The 19646-nt window shown below is 45.1% G+C and overlaps 3 protein-coding genes across 5 annotated transcripts; all 3 read right to left on the bottom strand.

The window, feature by feature from the left end:
* Positions 1–2447: 2447 nt before the first annotated feature.
* Positions 2448–3892, bottom strand: LOC109736869 (NDR1/HIN1-like protein 10). The gene has a single exon (XM_020296085.3). It carries the CDS (start codon positions 3418–3420, stop codon positions 2776–2778), a length of 645 nt encoding a protein of 214 aa, XP_020151674.1. The 5' UTR covers positions 3421–3892; the 3' UTR covers positions 2448–2775.
* A 323-nt stretch (positions 3893–4215) lies between these two features.
* On the bottom strand, positions 4216–8037 carry LOC109736835 (peroxidase 1). 3 transcript variants are annotated; one of them, XM_040399834.3, is made up of 5 exons: positions 7736–7957; positions 6049–6146; positions 5784–5972; positions 5386–5554; positions 4216–4843 (listed from the first exon to the last, which is right to left on the bottom strand). In XM_040399834.3, the coding sequence occupies exons 1-5, from the start codon at positions 7746–7748 to the stop codon at positions 4410–4412; spliced, it is 903 nt and encodes a 300-aa protein (XP_040255768.1). In that variant the 5' UTR covers positions 7749–7957; the 3' UTR covers positions 4216–4409. The 3 variants fall into 3 exon arrangements, with proteins under 3 accessions (XP_040255768.1, XP_020151648.1, XP_020151647.1); XM_020296059.4 differs by lacking the exon at positions 6049–6146 and having other exon boundaries at positions 7736–8037; XM_020296058.4 differs by lacking the exon at positions 7736–7957 and having other exon boundaries at positions 6049–7713.
* On the bottom strand, positions 7938–10374 carry LOC120961803 (pentatricopeptide repeat-containing protein At3g20730). The gene is made up of 2 exons (XM_040399833.3): positions 9438–10374; positions 7938–9022 (listed from the first exon to the last, which is right to left on the bottom strand). The coding sequence occupies exons 1-2, from the start codon at positions 10033–10035 to the stop codon at positions 7968–7970; spliced, it is 1653 nt and encodes a 550-aa protein (XP_040255767.1). The 5' UTR covers positions 10036–10374; the 3' UTR covers positions 7938–7967.
* Between the last annotated feature and the right edge of the window lie 9272 nt (positions 10375–19646).

Below are 19646 nucleotides of genomic sequence, written 5' to 3'. Positions count from 1 at the left end.
CCGGGCAAACCTTGTTGTAGTAGATAGTCGGAAAGTCGTCGTGCTAAGACCCCATAGGACTAGCACCAGAACAGCAATCGCCGCCGATGAAGAGCAGCATAGATCGAAAGAATCAAACCTGAAGACGCACGAACGTAGACGAACGACGACTAGGTCCGAGCAGATCCACCAAAGACAGATCCGGCGGACACATACCTCCACGCGCGCCACCGGAGATGCTAGACACACCGCCGGGATGGGAGCTAGGCGGGGAGAACATTATTCCATCTTTACGGAGCCGCCGCTGTCTCACCTTTCTGAGCAGGACACAAACCTAACAAAACTCAAAGAAACGTGTGAAAACGAAGCCCTTCCGCCGGCAAAGGCCGGGATCAACCACGCCCCCATGGCCCTAAGGCCACCAGAGACGAGGCAGACCGGCGCCGGCGCCGGTGGGACACAGAGGAACCCTAACTCTTCATGGGACAGAACGAACATTGGTGTATTTCCTTTTTTGAGGCAGGGAACATGGTGTATGTATCTCAACGTAAGAATTTCATCAGTATCGTCACGCGATTCTTTTTGAAAATGGAGAGCAGAATTGCGCGCGGGAGTGGCATGTGCAGTCCATCAGTAACTTTTTTTTAGTAACTAATACTCCTTTCATCCCGAATTAACTGTATTTATCTACACGTTTTAGCTTCGGTCTATATAAGACAATTAAGATGATTAATTTGTGACGGATGTACTCCGTACCAGCCTAATCTGAGAAATAAAGCACATATGGTTCCCGAAACGGAAGGGCGTTAAGTATCCGACTCGTGCTCTACGGCGATGGGCAGCGGCCAAATAATAGAGCCTCGCGCGCACGTACGAGTTTACACACGCACGTAGGAGGTTGTTGTATTTGTCTCGAGAAAACAGAGATAAGCCGCCTATATATAGAGAAACACACCAAGAAATCATGAGCTCGTGCCTGATGAGCTTGCGCTCCCTCCTCATTGAAGCCTTCCGTCTCCTGCAACCCTTCTGTCAACCTATGTCTATGGCATTGCGTGTTCCTCAGGACTATTGTACTTCCCTCTGGAGGTCGGTGACCAGTCACTTGTCTCTTCGTGGGTACTCCCACACGCTGCGGAGGGCCATGACAGCAATTGTGCCGCCCCGAATTTTTCGCAAAGGCGCAAGGAAGATCATCAACTGCGAATTTGTTGTCGAGACTGTGCCTTACACCAACCGCACTCACAAGGTCATCTTCTCTACTAGGACAGCGTGCGTGAGCGGAGAGATCCGCTTTGCCGATTTCAAGAAGGAGCATGCCTCCGAGATCGTAGACCCACACCACCACCAAAGTGTCCGTGTCCACGCCATTGGCTCGAAGATCATTCGCGCTATCCGTCGTGGCTTGTCCATCAAGAACAAGATAGAACAACCAGGACGGGAACCACCACACATGGCGACGTGTCTGGATTGGATCGACGAGCTCAATTGGGAGGTGATAGTTGCCGAACACAACGTCAAGAAAGCACATTGCTTTGACGGTGGTGGTAAGATTATAGTCTTCACGAGATTACTTGATCATTTCAGCACGGATGCTGAGATTGCCGCCGTCATCGCACATGAGGTACATACATATGCTTGTTTGTTCGTTCGTTTTGGATTACTGAGGTTGTTAGTTTTCAAAGACGATAGTATTGTTTATTGGTTTCTATATATATGTAGGTTGGGCATGTTATTGCGAGGCACGCGTCTGAGATGATCCAAATATTCAGGTTGTGGTTCCCAACCCACTTCCTCTTGGCGCCATTGCTACGAAGGTATATTAAGTTCATCACTTCTTTTAGCCCCACCTTGTTCATACATGCATCTTAACAATGTGTCTGTGTGTGCTTTTGTCCCTAGTTGCTTCCAGCTACTCAGGATTATGCCTAGTTTTTGGAAACTCTTAGTTTGCCCCTCTTCCTTCGGTGTCCCTACGAATATCCCCATTTGACATGTTTTTTTCCGGTCAGCACCCACTGTCACGTTCATGTCCGTTGACCGTTGGACACCTACGTCCCTCGGCTACGGGACAGTGCCAACTGGGTCTCACTCGTGAGGTGCTGCTAAACAGAAAAGGAACCTATAACCTACGTGAATGTGATGGTCCATGGGCGCTAACAAAAATTGGCAGAATGGGATTTCCGTTGGGCACCAAATGAAAGAGGGGCAAAACTTAGGGTTTTCAAAAACTATGGACAATCCAGAGTAGCTGAAACCAACTAGAAACAAACATATAAAAAAAACTTACAAAAACATTAAGCTAACCCAGTATTTGTATGCACGCAAGTATTTACTTCGTGTTAATTAGAATATGTTGTTTTGTAAGAGTATGAATGTATGATATGATGTTAACTACGTATACTCTGCATCGTAGGAATGAGCTAGAGGCTACTGGCTGCTGCTGGTTTCGATCCCCACGCTGCCCCTTCCTTCTTTGACAAGGCAGGAAGGATGAACGGGGAGTCGGCGTTGGCAGATTTGCTCTCTTTATTCTTATTCAGAACTCATCCATCAATGAGGAGAAGAGCATGGCTTTTATCACAGCCCAAAGTCATGGAGGAGCAATGGGATTATACAGAGAAGCAACAGGTGATGGGCCCCACAATCAAGGATCTGGTTTGTCTTATAATTAACCTATACTATATGATGTTAATTACTTGCTCTGTATTGTAGGATTACATTGGAATGTTGCCGCTAGTTGTTGCTGGTATGTACTCATTTGGTCTTTTTATGTGAAAGGCAGGCGGATTACACCTACAAGAAGTCTATGTCGCAGCGCTTCTGCCGGGCCTCCGGCAGCAGCTGCCCGTCGGGGCCCACGGCCACGTCGCAGTCCACGTGGAGCGGGTGCCAGTGGAAGCCCCAGACGGCCACCTTGGCCCGGATCCTCGACCGGACCTTCACCGTGAACTCCACCGCGCCACCTCCGGCCTCCGCGGCCGCCCTGGCCATGTCGGCCGTGGCGGGGCCCGCCGGCACGGCGACGCCCTCGAACGCGAGGGGCGTCGTGGTCTTGGGCGGCTGGTACATGGGCGCCCCGCCGGCCAGGTCGTGGTCCTTGACGACGGCGCCGTACTGGCGGTAGAGCACGGACATGTAGAGCCGGTCGTAGAAGAAGGCCACGTCCCGGTTCGGGTTGCGGATGGAGAGCTGCCCGGAGAGGAGGACCGCGCCGGCGCCGGCCTGCTGGACGCTGGCGGCGGAGAAGGCGGTGACGTGGAAGCGCGGCCGGTGCGGGCGCACGGCGAGGTAGGCGACGAAGAGGAGCACGCCGGCGACGAGGAGCAGGGTGAGGAACGCCGAGCAGAGGATCTTGGTGCAGCGGGTCAGGTGCGGCCGCTCTCTCGGGAGCGGGCGGTGGAGCCAGCCGGCGGTCCGGGCGGTCGGCGCCGGCTGCATGGCGGCGCGCGCGCGTGCCCCTGCCCCCTTGTTCGGTCTCTGGTCGCCCTACGTGTGCGCGTGCGCGCGCATTGGCGTGCATGTACAGGTTTGATTACGTCGTTGTTTCGGGTGTTATACTGGCCCGTGGTGATTCTTTGAAGAAAGAGCAAGGAACAGAAAGCGATGGAGATGCCAAAGCTAGCTGGCTAGCTAACCAGCTAGGTTTCTTCGAGCTTTGGTGTACGGTGTATTCCGATCGCTTCCTCGTCTTTCGGTTGGGAACTTGGACGAGCAAAGAAAGGTGGTGTGTAACTGTATACAAGACGATTTCGAGCAAAAAAAAATATTGCTGGTTATTAGCTGTCTGAAATTATCGTACATCTGGTTCTCGTCTCGTAAAATTATTTGAAGTAACTGTCTGCTTTTTACTACTCAACTGGCCTTAACAAAATTTACCGGATAATAATGACCAAAAGGCTTCTCCGCAAAAAAAAAATGACCAAAAGGCTGGAAAGTTAGTGTACAAGGAGTGTGAGACAAGCTTGAAGAGTTGACGAGTGGATGGCGTGGTCCACGTCCATCCATGTGGAGCTAGCTTGATTTGTTGTTATGCTTAATCCATTAGCTAGCTAGCTACGGCCTAAGGAGATACTGTAGAATATCCAGAGCACCAAGTAAACTCTTTTGCCAGAAAACACATCCCAGCCTCAAGTTTCCTGTACCCGCTGTACCGTGTACGCAGCCGAAAATAATCGGAAAATACAACTCCAACTCTCTCTGTCGTAGTGTGTTCATCGACGTTGGCAGAGGACATTATTTCACTGAATCAATCAAGCAAACATTTTATTTGAATCTGGATACATCGTACAAACGAACAAACGATGCAAATGAAGAAAGACAATGATGCACACAATGTACACGCGTAATACACATCAATTATACAATACCCACAGGCCACAGACTTCCGATAATTTACGGGCCGATGATCACGGACCACCGCCGGCGGCCTACATGCCCATCGGGTTCACGGCGCCGCAGCGCCTCCTCACCTCACCCTGCGCGCCGGTGAGCACCTGCATGTTCCCCATCTTCACCATGGACGCCACGAAGTCCGTGAAGAACTCCGCGGGGTAGCCGCCGGCAGCGGCGACGGCCGCCTGGCGCAGGACGTAGTCCCGGGTGAAGGGGTCCAGCATGAGCGTCTCGTCCGAGGTGAAGAGCGCCCTCCCCCTGGCGACGTGACGGTAGTAGCTCGCGTCGAACGTCCGGAAGCTCCCCGGGTCCATCTCCACCAGCGCCGTAATGTCGCCGGGCCTGCACTTGCTCTTCAGCCGCGGCACGTACCGCCTGTCCAGCGCCGGGTCCGGCATCTGCGTGCCGCTGAAGTTGTACAGACGGTCCGAGAAGGACGAGCAGTGGGAGGTGCCGAGGGTGTGCCCCCCTGTCAAAATGCAGGAACAAGTTAGAATGTGTCAGTTTACATGGTTTCCTGCAGAGCTTGAACTGCAATATTTGCAACAATCAGAAATAAAATTGCAACGCATTACTAGTTTATAATAGTGAACTACAGAGGTTTTCTACCCCATCTCTTCTACGCGTGCAAAATGAACAGCAAATAATGTAGTACGTACTGGTTTTCGAATAAGGAGTTATACTTTGTTTTTCTACCAGAACAAAGTGACTCTTGGTTTTGCATCATGCAGTTTAACTACAAGAACCGACAAAGTTTAGTTTTCCCGTCTCTGTTGACTTGGCACGTGCATACAGCATACGGCCTTGTTTGATTAACCCATTGCTTAGTTGTGCATGCAAACGAACACCTTTATTGGGGAATGCTACTAGAGATTTGTTGGGATCGGCAAAGTTCAAGTAAATTAAAACAGAGAAGAATCAGAAGAGCATAGGCTACACAAAACTAGGAGAGAAGATGCACTAGTTTATTAGCTCATGCATTGAGTTTAGTTCCTGAAGAATAGTATATACCTAGCAGAACCACCTGATCCTTCGCATCAAGACCCTTCGGGACGAAGAACTGGTTCAGATTACGAGTGGCATCAAAAAAAGGTGGAGGTAGGTTGTTCAAAGCTTCATCCTTCACCGATCTCAACCCATCTCGCCGCCCAGTTGGAACATTCCAGTAAGGCCCATGGGTCTGTTGCATAGTGAAAATGAAAGCTGGGTTACCAAGAGAATAGGTACTGTCCAGTAATAAATACATAAAAGATGATCAAACTCAGCGAAACCGGTCAAAACTGTGGGTTTTGCCACCACTGTTAGCCTAAATCGTCCTATCCCCGCCATTCTTCTGAACTATGTCAACTTCTCTTACTTGAAGAATAAAATCAAAATTAATGAACAGAACTGCTAGTGCTAGTTCTTACCAGTAGTACAACATCCCTTGCCACGAGAGCTAGGACATCAGCGCATGAGACCACTCCAGGGCAGGCTTGCTCCAGTTTAGCCTTGACAAGGTCAATTGTGCCAAAGCCTCGCAGGCTGAGGTTCGGTTCCGATTCCTTTTCGGATGGTAATCCTGGTATGCTATCAAGCAGAATAGAACCATCGCAACCCTGCACAGCACAAACAGTTCAGTACATCTCTAAATTCAACTGAAGCAGCTAAGAAGAGACTAAGGTGTGTGCACACGTTCACAAAACAGTCGTGGAAGTGCATGCGAAGCAGAGGACCAGCGAGGCTTGGGACGTGGGAGATGATCCTGGCTATCTCATCGCGAACAATGACCTCTGCATACGGGCATGTGTATTGGTAAAAGCCAACCTTCAGCTCTGGTCGATTGCATAACACTAAGGATGGTTGTAAGACAAGAGGAAGGAGAAATCCAAAGAGGAGTCTGTAAACCATGTTGTGAATGTCCTTGCTGATTTTTTAGGTGAACTAGAGCTCACAGCCTGCTTTATATAGTTCAGTTGCTTAGCTTGCACATAAGTGATAGTAAGCAAAGCCATTTTGCTCAATATTAGTATAGTGACTCTAGAAGCCTGCACGCCCTTACAGCTGTACTACTTCTTATATCACGCAGCCAGTAGATGGCCTAAGACTTCGGCATATGATTGAATATCAGTATTTCAGGAATCCTGTGGTTAGCGTGGATGTACAAGAAGTGAAGAATAGTCTCGGATGAGGCATCTAGGGAGTATGATGGCATAGCAAGTGTTCCAGAAGTTAAGGATCTGTAATCAACCAGTTTATGAGCTATTTTAGCCAACAGGCATTGGATGAATGATGACCATCCACCGTGGCACATGCAGTTGTGTAACCGACACTCTTAAGATGTGACTACGGCATGTTCCCAAAAAGTGCCAAATCAAATACTTGAACTGTAAGTTGCTAGCTGTTATCATCCCCTATTTTAATATTATTTGGAACGACTGATTCTGGTAGTAATTATCCTCAGATGCAATTTGAAAGAAGAATAACCGTATTATGCTAGTTCATAGAGCAGCAACCACTCGTCAAATGCATGCAAGCTAAAAAAAGAAGACGTTTCAGCTCTATGATTCGTCATGATCGAGCTGACAAGCAAGATTAGTGTATCAGTCAGGACTATACTACAATATGATACTGAAAGAAATGTATGCCATTTTCAACAAATATAAGATCTTCTACAATGATACAAAAAAATTATTTTTGCAGTTTAGATCAAAAGTAGTGATTAACATACTTTACTAGGTAAATCAACTCAACAAACATAACATAAGTCAACAGCACATGGGTTTGATAACATATTCAATTATTCACTGGGTAGATGAAACGTGGTGGCTTTTGGTTTCTCGAGACTTGAAAGTTTAAGATCTGCTTCACTTGACACCGACACAGGGTATGCAATAGATCAAAGCCATGATATTGGCACTGTCAGATTCAACATATAAAGCAAGGATCACAGATTAGTCATAAATCATGTATCCATCTATTTGAAAAAATACTCAACATTTGTACCCACATCAAAAGAGAAATGGATAGCGTAGAGTGGAAAAACAGGGTATCGCCCTATAGTCATGTACAGAAGGGAATAACAAACTGGTTTATCCACTGCATGTTCTTACAGTATTCTTATAGGTATCAGATAGAGACAACTTGGAAGTAAAAAAAAAAGGATTAAGACCATATAAACCTGTGACTGTCCAATCAATACAATGGACATAGTTGAGAATACTGACAAGACTTTATGAGACAAACATGCATCCACAAATCTTTTACAGTTAGTAAAATTTGCAAGATATGACTTCACAGGGAATGTAACCAACAGATTATCCAAATGAACAAACTATACAAAAGTTTTTATTTTTTAATATTAAGCACAATGTGCACTTACCCTGAACGAACATGATGGCTGCTGATAAGTCATTAGATTCTCACTGCTTAATCAAATGGGCAAGATTCTGAAGTCGGTTAGAGTTTACAAAGATCTGGAGGCTCTACCTATTGGATCAGTCAGGTTCATTGTGGACAAAGGTCTGAGGGTAATCCAGATGCATTTGGTGCATCTATCAGGGCAAATGACCATTATCTGAATATCTTGGAAAGCAAGACTTTATTAGTAATCTTCAGAGAACACTGCAACCAGCTTCCTTGCCACCAGATGTTTCAGCCATTAATTTCCTTGTACTTTGAGCATCCTCCCATAAATTAGATTCTGCATACATATTTGCAAGCATGGTATAGTGTACAGAACTCTCAGCACCTTTACTGATAAGATTCTTGGCTGCAGTTTCTCCGAGAGGCATGTTTCCATGTGTTTTACAAGCTCCAAGCATAGCGCCCAATATTGAGGAGTTGGGTTCAGTATCCACATTCTCCACTAGCTTCCACGCATCCTCTAACTGACCCCCACGGCCAAGAAGATCGATAGCAGAACTGAAATGCTCAGCTCTTGGATCAATACCGTACTTGCTCATCATGGAAGTGAAATACTCCATCCCTTTGCTCATCAGACCAGAATGACCACAAGCAGACAGAAGAGAAAGGAATGTCACATCGTTTGGCTTCACACCATCCTCCACCATCCTCTCAAAAAGGCTCACAGCTTCTCCCCCAAAACCATTTTTCCCACAGGCAGTAATGAGTGAAGTCCATGAGACCACATTTCGGCAGGGCATTTCATCAAAAGCACGCCTGGCATCTGTAAATTCGCCTGCCTTTGCGTACATATCAACTAGAGCGTTGTCCAATGCCACGTCTCCCATTGGCTGCTTTTTGCACATGTAAGCATGAATTTGTGTCCCAAATCTGAGACATGACACATTAGCACAAATGCCAAGCAAGGAGCTTAACAGAACACCATCAATCCTCAAACCCCTACGATAAATCTTGCAGAAGAGCTCCATTGCATCTTCGATATGGTTTTTATCCATGGAGTACCCACTGATCAGCGCAGTAGACGACACAAGGTCTGGTTCACAGATGGAGTCATATATTACTCGTGCACTTCTCATGCTCCGACATTTTGCATAAGCATCAATAAGTGATCCAATAACAACCTTTTCACTCCAGTAGCCCAACTTTATTATGCAAGTGTGAATCAGCTCCGTGTTGGTGAGCACACTGACTGATCCACAAGCTTTTAGAGCACTTCCAAATGTGAAATGGTCAGGTAGCATTTCTGTCAAGTTTTTTTTATGTGAATGGTTAACAATCAAGGAAAAAATGCACTTTGAACATTCAAACGACAGTATAACAGAAATTTAAACTAACAAGCCTAAAAGACAAACAGAAATTGAACGGTGGATTTTTTTTTTCATTCAAAGTGCTAATTTTATGTCAACGTTACCTCAGAGATGAGTAACAATATTGGTTACCCTGTCTCGTACATTTCTATGAGGAAAGAATTATACATTCAGAGAGTCCCAAATTTTGTATAGCATATTATTGCTTTTAACTAAAATCAAATAGGCATGCATGACACACTACAATTACAATGAAGAGCATGGATTTGAGGTGTTCAGAGCAGTATGTGAGCGAGACCGCACATTTTCAAGGCAGTGCAATGAGTAGCAGATTTGGTTGCCAGCACATACCTTCTCTCAGCATTGAGGATAACAACCCAAGCGCGTCACTGCAATGCCCACGCTCCACAAAACCCCTGAGCAAGGCATTCCACGAAACCACATCCTTCCTCTCCATCGCCGCAAACATCCGCCTCGCGTCAGCCACAGACCCACACCTCAGGTACATGTCCATGAGGGCGCTCTGCACGAACATGTCCCCAGCAAACCTCCCTTTGGCCGTGCACGCGTGCACCTGCTCCCCGCTCCTCACGCACCCAGCCGCCGCACACGCGCTGGCCATGCTGCCATACGTGAACTGGTTCGGCCTGGCATCGCCGGACGTGTGCATGAGGGCGAACAGCTCCAGCGCCTCCCGGGGGCGGCCGTTCCTGGAGTAGCCCGAGACCATGGCCGTCCAGGACACGACGCTCCGGTGCGGCATTCCGTCGAACACCCTGCGGGCGGTGGCCACGTCGCCGTGCTTGGCGTAGAAGAGGACGAGCTTGGTGCTGAGGTGCAGGTCCGGGGGAGAGGCGGACGCGAGGAGCCTGTGGTGGATGGACCTGCCCTGCCGGAAGCAGCCCATGCAGCTCTGGAGGAGGGAGTAGTAGTCGGCGGCCCTGGCCATTGTCGCGCGCGGTTCTTCCCCTCCGAGATGTGGAATAGAACAGCTTTGCCTCCGTACTAGGAAGAGCTCAGTCTACCAGAGCATGTGTGTCTCCTCGTGGGAGCTCCGGCCGCCTGGGTTGGTCAATGACGATGGCGCAGGGGCGGCGGCGTTGCTGCCGAGGCTCCGATCCCATACCCATGGGATGCCCAAGCTCTCAGGCTGCGGTGTTGGTGTTGATGATGGCTAGCATGAAGGCGATGGCCGGCAGGGCTAATCGAGATTCCGGTCTCCTAGGCGGCGGCGGCGTCGGTCGCCAAGACGAGGAGTGAGGAGCACTGCTAGCGAGGGCAGCTCCTTTTTTTTTTTTTTTTTTGAGAATTGCGAGGGGAGATCCTATACGACGCTTATTGCGTCCAGGGGCAGCACGGCTGGGCCGCCGGCCCATTAGTACTGTATCAAACAATCACTGACTGTAACGATGTTCAGTGTCTTCTAAAAAAAAGCATGTAACGATGTTCAGTGCAGCGAGAGCACTGTGGCAATTATTGTTGTCCCGGTGTTACTGTATGATTATTGTATCTTTGCAACATACTTCAATTTTATGAACATTTTTGGAAATTTTTGAAAAAAATGAAATTTAGAACATTTTTCGCAAAAAACAAACTGATTCTTAAAATTTTAACACTTTTTTAGAAGTGTGAACAAATTTTGAAATTCTAACATTTTTTGAAAAAAAGAAGAATACCTGAAAATATTGAAAAAGTTTTTTTAATCCAAACACTTTTCAATTCAGAAAACAAAAAGTGAACAGCTTTTGAAAAAACAGGCATAATTTTTTAAATTCCAAGCATTTTTTTTAAATGGAATCAGTTTTTAAAATATCAAACAATTTTCGAATTTCAAAAGAGTTCTGAAACATTTTAACATTTGTGAATTTTTGAAGAAAAAAATGAACAAAAGAATAAAACCCAAAAAGGAAACCGAAAAACCTAATAGAGAACTAACAGAAAACCCCTTGTTTAGGAATAAAGGTTCCCAAAACCGATAAAACCGAACAAGACAACATGCTTAAATTGGCCAGCCCAATATATCATCGACCGCTTGTTCGTACATGTGTGGAGGATCAACTATTTGCTGCAACATGCGCCAAATAGAAAATTTCAGTAGAGCGGGAAGCACGCGATCGGTCGTGCAGCGCTTAAATGTGTCACGGTCGGTGCGGCCTATTTTCAAATTAAAAGGTTAGGTTGGTTTAGTGTATTTAGAGACGCTAAGTATGAGTTAGAGCGACTCTAGCTATACGACTCTCGATCATCATAATTTTTGGCTCAACCATAGCAGAGTCATCGCTCGATTGGCCTAATAACCGTCGAGTTGACAATTGTGGCAAAAAAGGCCTCTAGCAAAACCGCGAGACGGCCCTCGATCGCATAATCTTTGGAGCGCACTCCAAATGAAGCCTACGAGAGTCCATGTTCGGAGATTGGGCAAGGCGATTTGGTGCGGCTTTCATCCATCCAAATATTGGCGTCACAGACATTTCAGGACGCACGTTCCCTTCTCTTGTAGCCAATATCCTTACGCCCCCTTCGTTTGGTGCCTTCACCACCGCTCGGCCCGCCATGATTTGGCCCCGGTCACCTCCACTAAACCGTTCCCAGATCTCCCACGCTTCGCCGCAGCTCCGCGCCTTCCTCCTGCCGTCCATCCATGGCACCCTTTCCATTGCGTGACCTCAAGGTACATTTCTGTAGCGGCCCGACCCGAATGGATTAAGTCTCTATGCTTAAGTGTCATCCCTGGATCGGTATGCTGACACACACAGTACTCGAGAATTTATAACAGAGGTAAATCACATGTATAAGTAACGTAAATACTATTACCTCAATCCATATAGCGGAAGTAACAACAAAGTTGTGGATTCCCATCGACACCAACGGCAAAGTTGAGTCTAGACATCGTAACCCTAACGTATCACTTACTCGTCGTAAGAATCCTGCAACATAAGACGTTGCAGCCATGTAGGTCATGAAGGAAATATGCCCTAGAGGCAATAATAAAGTTATTATTTATTTCCTTATTTCATGATAAATGTTTATTATTCGTGCTAGAATTGTATTAACCGGAAACATAATACTTGTGTGAATACATAGACAAATAGAGTGTCACTAGTATGCCTCTACTTGACTAGCTCGTTGATCAAAGATGGTTATGTTTCCTAGCCATAGACATGAGTTGTCATTTGATTAACGGGATCACATCATTAAGAGAATGATGTGATTGACTTGACCCATTCTGTTAGCTTAGCACTTGATCGTTTAGTATTCTGCTATTGCTTTCTTCATGACTTATACATGTTCCTATGACTATGAGATTATGCAACTCCCGTTTACCGGAGGAACACTTTGTGTGCTACCAAACGTCACAACGTAACTGGGTGATTATAAAGGTGCTCTACAGGTGTCTCCAAAGGTACTTGTTGGGTTGGCGTATTTCGAGATTAGGATTTGTCACTCCGATTGTCGGAGAGGTATCTCTGGGCCCACTCAGTAATGCACATCACTATAAGCCTTGCAAGCATTGTAACTAATGAGTTATTTGCGGGATGATGTATTACGGAACGAGTAAAGAGACTTGCCGGTAACGAGATTGAACTAGGTATTGAGATACCGACGATCGAATCTCGGGCAAGTAACATATCGATGACAAGGGAACAACGTATGTTGTTATGCGGTTTGACCGATAAAGATCTTCGTAGAATATGTGGGAGCCAATATGAGCATCCAGGTTCCGCTATTGGTTATTGACTGGAGACGTGTCTCGGTCATGTCTACATTGTTCTCGAACCCGTAGGGTCCGCACACTTAAAGTTCGATGACGGTTATATTATGAGTTTATGTGTTTTGATGTACCGAAGGTAGTTCGGAGTCCCGGATGAGATCGGGAACATGACGAGGAGTCTCAAAATAGTCGAGACGTAAAGATCGATATATTGGACGACTATATTCGGACATCGGAAAGGTTCCGAGTGATTCGGGTATTTTTCCGAGTACCGGTGAGTTACGGGAATTCGCCGGGAGTATATGGGCCTTATTGGGCTTTAGGGGAAAGAGAGAGGAGAGGCTGGGCGCCCCCCCCCCCCAAGGCCTAGTCCGAATTGGACTAGGGGGAGGGGCTGCGCCCCCTCCTTCCTTCTCTTCTTTCTCCCCTTTCCTTGACTCCTACTCCTACTACTTGGAAGAGGGGGAATCCTACTCCCGGTGGGAGTAGGACTCCTCCTAGGGCGCGCCATAGAGAGGGCCACCCCCCCTCCTCCACTCCTTTATATACGGGGAGGGGGGCACCCCTTGAAGACACAACAATTGATCATTGATCTTTTAGCCGTGTGCGGTGCCCCCTCCACCATAATCCACCTCGATAATATCGTAGTGGTGCTTAGGCGAAGCCCTGCGTCGGTAGAACATCATCATCGTCACCACGCCATCGTGCTGACGGAACTCTCCCTCAAAGCTCGGCTGGATCGGAGTTCGAGGGACGTCATCGAGCTGAACGTGTGTTGAACTCGAAGGTGCCATGCGTTCGGTACTTGGATCGGTCGGATCGTGAAGACGTACGACTACATCAACTGATAACGCTTCCGCTTTCGGTCTACGAGGGTACGTGGACAACACTCTCCCTCTCGTTGCTATGCATCACCATGATCCTGTGTGTGTGTAGGAAATTTTTGAAATTTCTACGTTCCCCAACAGTGGCATCCGAGCCTGGTTTTATGCGTAGATGTTATATGCACGAGTAGAACACAAGTGAGTTGTGGGCGATACAAAGTCATACTGCTTACCAGTATGTCATACTTTGGTTCGACGGTATTGTTGGATGAAGCGGCCCGGACCGACATTACGCGTACGCTTACGCGAGACTGGTTCTACCGACGTGCTTTGCACACAGGTGGCTGGCGGGTGTCAGTTTCTCCAACTTTAGTTGAACCGAGTGTGGCTACGCCCGGTCCTTGAGAAGGTTAAAACATCACTAACTTGACGAACTATCGTTGTGGTTTTGATGCGTAGGTAAGAACGGTTCTTGCTCAGCCCGTAGCAGCCACGTAAAACTTGCAACAACAAAGTAGAGGACGTCTAACTTGTTTTTGCAGGGCATGTTGTGATGTGATATGGTCAAGGTGTGATGCTATATTTTATTGTATGAGATGATCATGTTTTGTAACCGAGTTATCGGCAACTGGCAGGAGCCATATGGTTGTCACTTTATTGTATGCAATGCAAACGCCATGTAATGCTTTACTTTATCACTAAGCGGTAGCGATAGTCGTAAAAGCATAAGTTGGCGAGACGACAACGATGCTATGATGGAGATCAAGGTGTCGCGCCGGTGACGATGGTGATCATGACGATGCTTTGGAGATGGAGATCACAAGCACAAGATGATGATGGCCATATCATGTCACTTATATTGATTGCATGTGATGTTTATCTTTTATGCTTCTTATCTTGCTTTGATTGACGATAGCATTATAAGATGATCTCTCACTAAATTATCAAGGTATAAGTGTTCTCCCTGAGTATGCACCGTTGCGAAAGTTCTTCGTGCTGAGACACCACGTGATGATCGGGTGTGATAGGCTCTACGTTCAAATATAACAGGTGCAAAACAGTTGCACACGCGGAATACTCAGGTTAAACTTGACGAGCCTAGCATATAACAGATATGGCCTCGGAACACTGAGGCCGAAAGGTCGAGCGTGAATCATATAGTAGATATGATCAACATAGTGATGTTCACCATTGAAACTACTCCATCTCACGTGATGATCGGACATGGTTTAATTGATTTGGATCACGTGATCACTTAGAGGATTAGAGGGATGTCTATCTAAGTGGGAGTTCTTAAGTAATATGATTAATTGAACTTAAATTTATCATGAACTTAGTCCTGGTAGTATTAGCATATCTATGTTGTAGATCAATAGCTCGCATTTTGCTCCCCTGTTTTATTTTGATATGTTCCTAGAGAAAACTAAGTTGAAAGATGTTAGTAGCAATGATGCGGACTTTGTCCGTGATCTGAGGATTAACCTCATTGCTGCACAGAAGTATTATGTCCTTGATGCACCGCTAGGTGACAGACCTATTGCAGGAGCAGATACAGACGTTATGAACGTTTGACAAAAGCTCGGTATGATGACTACTTGATAGTTTAGCGCACCATGCTTTACGGCTTAGAACCGGGACTTCAAAAATGTTTTGAACGCCACAGAGCATATAAGATGTTCTAAGAGTTGAAATTGGTATTTCATACTCATGCCCGTGTCGAGAGGTATGAGACCTCTGACAGTACTTTGCCTACAAGATGGAGGAGAATTGCTCAGCTAGTGAGCATGTGCTCAGAATGTCTGAGTACTACAATCACTTGAATCAAGTGGGAGTTAATCTTCCAGATAAGATAGTGATTGACAGAGTTCTCTAGTCACTATCACCAAGATACTAGAACTTCGTGATGAACTATAATATGCAAGGGATAACGGAAATGATTCCCAAGCTCTTCGTGATGCTGAAATCGACGAAGGTAGAAATCAAGAAAAACATCAAGTGTTGATGGTTGACAAGACCACTAGTTTCAAGAAAAGGGCAAAGGGAAGAAGGGGAACTTCAAGAAGAACGGCAAGCGAGTTGCTGCTCAAGTGAAGAAGCCCAAGTCTGGACCTAAGCCTGAGACTGAGTGCTTCTACTGCAAAGGAACTGGTCACTGAAAGCGGAACTGCCCCAAGTATTTGGCGGATAAGAAGGATGACAAAGTGAACAAAGGTATATTAGATATACATGTTATTGATGTGTACTTTACTAGTGTTTATAGCAACCCCTCAGTATTTAATACTAGTTCAGTTGCTAAGATTAGTAACTCGAAACAGGAGTTGCAGAATAAACAGAGACTAGTTAAGGGTGAAGTGACGATGTGTGTTGGAAGTGGTTCCAAGATTGATATGATCATCATCGCAGACTCCCTATACTTTCGGGATTAGTATTGAACCTAAATAAGTGTTATTTGGTGTTTGCGTTGAGCATGAATATGATTTGATCATGTTTATTGCAATACGGTTATTCATTTAAGTTAGAGAACAATTGTTGTTCTGTTTACATGAATAAAAACCTTCTATGGTCATACACACCAACGAAAATGGTTTGTTGGATCTCGATTGTAGTGATACACATATTCATAATATTGAAGCCAAAAGACGCAAAGTTAATTATGATAGTGCAACTTACTTGTGGCACTGCCGTTTAGGTCATATTGGTGTAAAGCGCATGAAGAAACTCCATGCTGATGGGATTTTGGAATCACTTGATTATGAATCACTTGATGCTTGCGAACAATGCCTTATGGGCAAGATGACTAAAACTCTGTTCTCCGGAACAATGGAGCAAGCAACTGACTTATTGGAAATAATACATACTGATGTATGCGATCAGATGAGTGTTGAGGCTCGCGGCGGGTATCGTTATTTTCTGACCTTCACAGATGATTTGAGCAGATATGGATATATCTACTTGATGAAACATAAGTATGAAACATTTGAAAAGTTCAAAGAATTTCAGAGTGAAGTGGGAAATCATCGTGACAAGAAAATAAAGTTTCTACAATCTGATCGCGGAGACAAACATTTGAGTTACGAGTTTGGTCTTCAATTAAAAACATGTGGAATAGTTTCACAAATTCGTGCCACCTGGAACACCACAGCATAATGGTGTGTCCGAACGTCATAACCGTACTTTATTGGATATAGTACAATCTATGATGTCTCTTACCGATTTAGCACTATCGTTCTGGGGTTATGCATTAGAGACGGCTGCATTCACATTAAATAGGGCACTGTCTAATCCGTTGAGACGACACCGTATGAACTATGGTTTGGCAAGAAATCTAAGCTGTCGTTTCTTAAAGTTTGGGGTTGCGATGCTTATGTGAAAAAGTTTCATCCTGATAAGCTCAAACCCAAATCAGAAAAGTGTGTCTTCATAGGATACCCAAAAGTTACTGTTGGGTACACCTTCTATCACAGATCCGAAGGCAAGTTATTCGTTGCTAAGAATGGATCCTTTCTAGAGAAGGAGTTTCTCTCGAAAGAAGTGAGTGGGAGGAAAGTAGAACTTGATGAGGTAACTGTACCTGCTCCCTTATTGGGAAGTAGTTCATCACAGAAATCTGTTCCTGTGACTCCTACACCAATTAGTGAGGAAGCTAATGATGATGATCATTTAACTTCTGATCAAGTTACTACCGAACCTCGTAGGTCAACCAGAATGAGATCCGCACCAGAGTGGTACGGTAATCCTATTCTGGAGGTCATGTTACTTGACCATGATGAACCTACGAACTATGAGGAAGCGATGATGAGCCCAGATTCCGCGAAATGGTTTGAGGCCATGAAATCTGAGATGGGATCCATGTATGAGAACAAAGTATGGACTTTGATTGACTTGCCCAAATGATCGGCGAGCCATTGAGATTAAATGGATGTTCAAGAGGAAGACGGACGCTGATAGTAGTGTTACTATCTACAAAGCTAGAATTGTCGCAAAAGGTTTTCGACAAGTTCAAGGTGTTGACTACGATGAGAGTTTCTCACTCGTATCTATGCTTAAGTCTGTCCGAATCGTGTTAGCAATTGCCGCATTTTATGAAATCTGGCAAATGGATAAACAAAACTGCATTCCTCAATGGATTTATTAAAGAAGAGTTGTATATGATGCAACCAGAAGTTTTTGTCAATCCTAAAGGTGTTAACAAAATGTGCAAGCTCCAGCGATCCATCTATGGACTGGTGCAAGCATCTCGGAGTTGGAATATACGCTTTGATGAGTTGATCAAAGCATATAGTTTTATACAGACTTGCGGTGAAGCCTGTATTTACAAGAAAGTGAGTGGGAGCACTACAACATTTCTGATAAGTATATGTGAATGACATATTGTTGATCAGAAATAATGTAGAATTATTCTGCAAAGCATAAAGGAGTGTTTGAAAGGAGTTTTTCAAAGAAAGACCTCGGTGAAGCTGCTTACATATTGAGCATCAAGATCTATAGAGATAGATCAAAACGCTTGATAAATTTTTTCAATGAGTACATACCTTGACAAGATTTTGAAGTAGTTCAAAATGGAACAGTCAAAGAAAGAGTTCTTGCCTGTGTTACAAGGTGTGAAATTGAGTAAGACTCAAAGCCCGACCACGGCAGAAGATAGAAAGAAAATGAAAGTCATTCCTTATGCCTCAGCCATAGATTCTATAAAGTATGCCATGCTATGTACCAGATCTATTGTATACCCTACACTGATTCTGGCAAGGGAGTACAATAGTGATCTAGGAGTAGATCACTGGACAGCGGTCAAAATTATCCTTAGTGGAATAAGGATATGTTTCTCGATTATGGAGGTGACAAAAGGTTCATCGTAAAAGGGTTACGTCGATACAAGTTTTGGCACTGATCCAGATAACTCTAAGTCTTCATCTGGATACATATTGAAAGTGGGAGCAATTAGCTAAAGTAGCTCTGTGCAGAGCATTGTAGACATAGAAATTTGCAAAATACATACGGATCTAAATATGGCAGACCCGTTAACTAAACTTCTCTCAGAAGCAAAACATGATCACATATTAGTACTCTTTGGGTGTTAATCACATAGCGATGTGAACTAGATTATTGACTCTAGTAAACCCTTTGGGTGTTGGTCACATGATGCTGTGAACTATGGGTGTTAATCACATGGTGATGTGAACTATTGATGTCAAATCACATGGCGATGTGATCTAGATTATTGACTCTAGTGCAAGTGGGAGACTGAAGGAAATATGCCCTAGAGGCAATAATAAAGTTATTATTTATTTCCTTGTTTCATGATAAATGTTTATTATTCATGCTAGAATTGTATTAACCGGAAACATAATACTTGTGTGAATACATAGACAAACAGAGTGTCACTAGTATGCCTCTACTTGACTAGCTCGTTGATCAAAGATGGTTATGCTTCCTAGCCATAGACATGAGTTGTCATTTGATTAACGGGATCACATCATTAGGAGAATGATGTGATTGACTTGACCCATTCCGTTAGCTTAGCACTTGATCGTTTAGTATTCTGCTATTGCTTTCTTCATGACTTATACATGTTCCTATGACTATGAGATTATGCAACTCCCGTTTACCGGAGGAACACTTTGTGTGCTACCAAACGTCACAACATAACTGGGTGATTATGAAGGTGCTCTACAGGTGTCTCCAAAGGTACTTGTTGGGTTGGCGTATTTCGAGATTAGGATTTGTCACTCCGATTGTCGGAGAGGTATCTCTGGACCCACTCAGTAATGCATATGACTATAAGCCTTGCAAGCATTGTAACTAATGAGTTAGTTGCGGGATGATGTATTACGGAACGAGTAAAGAGACTTGCCTGTAACGAGATAGAACTAGGTAATTAGATACCGACGATCGAATCTCTGGCAAGTAACATACCGATGACAAAGGGAACAACGTATGTTGTTATGCGGTTTGACCGATAAAGATCTTCGTAGAATATGTGGGAGTCAATATGAGCATCTAGGTTCCGCTACTGGTTATTGACCA

Source organism: Aegilops tauschii, chromosome 2 (assembly GCF_002575655.3).
Source record: "Aegilops tauschii subsp. strangulata cultivar AL8/78 chromosome 2, Aet v6.0, whole genome shotgun sequence".
Taxonomy (NCBI): Eukaryota; Viridiplantae; Streptophyta; class Magnoliopsida; order Poales; family Poaceae; genus Aegilops; species Aegilops tauschii.
Note: the sequence above shows the minus strand (reverse complement) of the source record. Positions and strands in the feature narration are given on the sequence as shown.

What these genes read in the sequence shown, in the direction of transcription:
- LOC109736869 (XM_020296085.3), bottom strand. Translation starts at nt 3,420, where the DNA reads ATGCAGCCGGCGCCGACCGCCCGGACCGCCGGCTGGCTCCACCGCCCG.
- LOC109736835 (XM_020296058.4), bottom strand. Translation starts at nt 6,264, where the DNA reads ATGGTTTACAGACTCCTCTTTGGATTTCTCCTTCCTCTTGTCTTACAA. An exon ending in CAAGGGATGTTGTACTACTG is followed by an intron (nt 5,555 to 5,783) that starts GTAAGAACTAGC and finishes ACTATGCAACAG; the next exon opens with ACCCATGGGCCTTACTGGAA. An exon ending in GGATCAGGTGGTTCTGCTAG is followed by an intron (nt 4,844 to 5,385) that starts GTATATACTATT and finishes GCATTTTGACAG; the next exon opens with GGGGGCACACCCTCGGCACC.
- LOC120961803 (XM_040399833.3), bottom strand. Translation starts at nt 10,035, where the DNA reads ATGGCCAGGGCCGCCGACTACTACTCCCTCCTCCAGAGCTGCATGGGC. An exon ending in ATCCTCAATGCTGAGAGAAG is followed by an intron (nt 9,023 to 9,437) that starts GTATGTGCTGGC and finishes AAAACTTGACAG; the next exon opens with AAATGCTACCTGACCATTTC.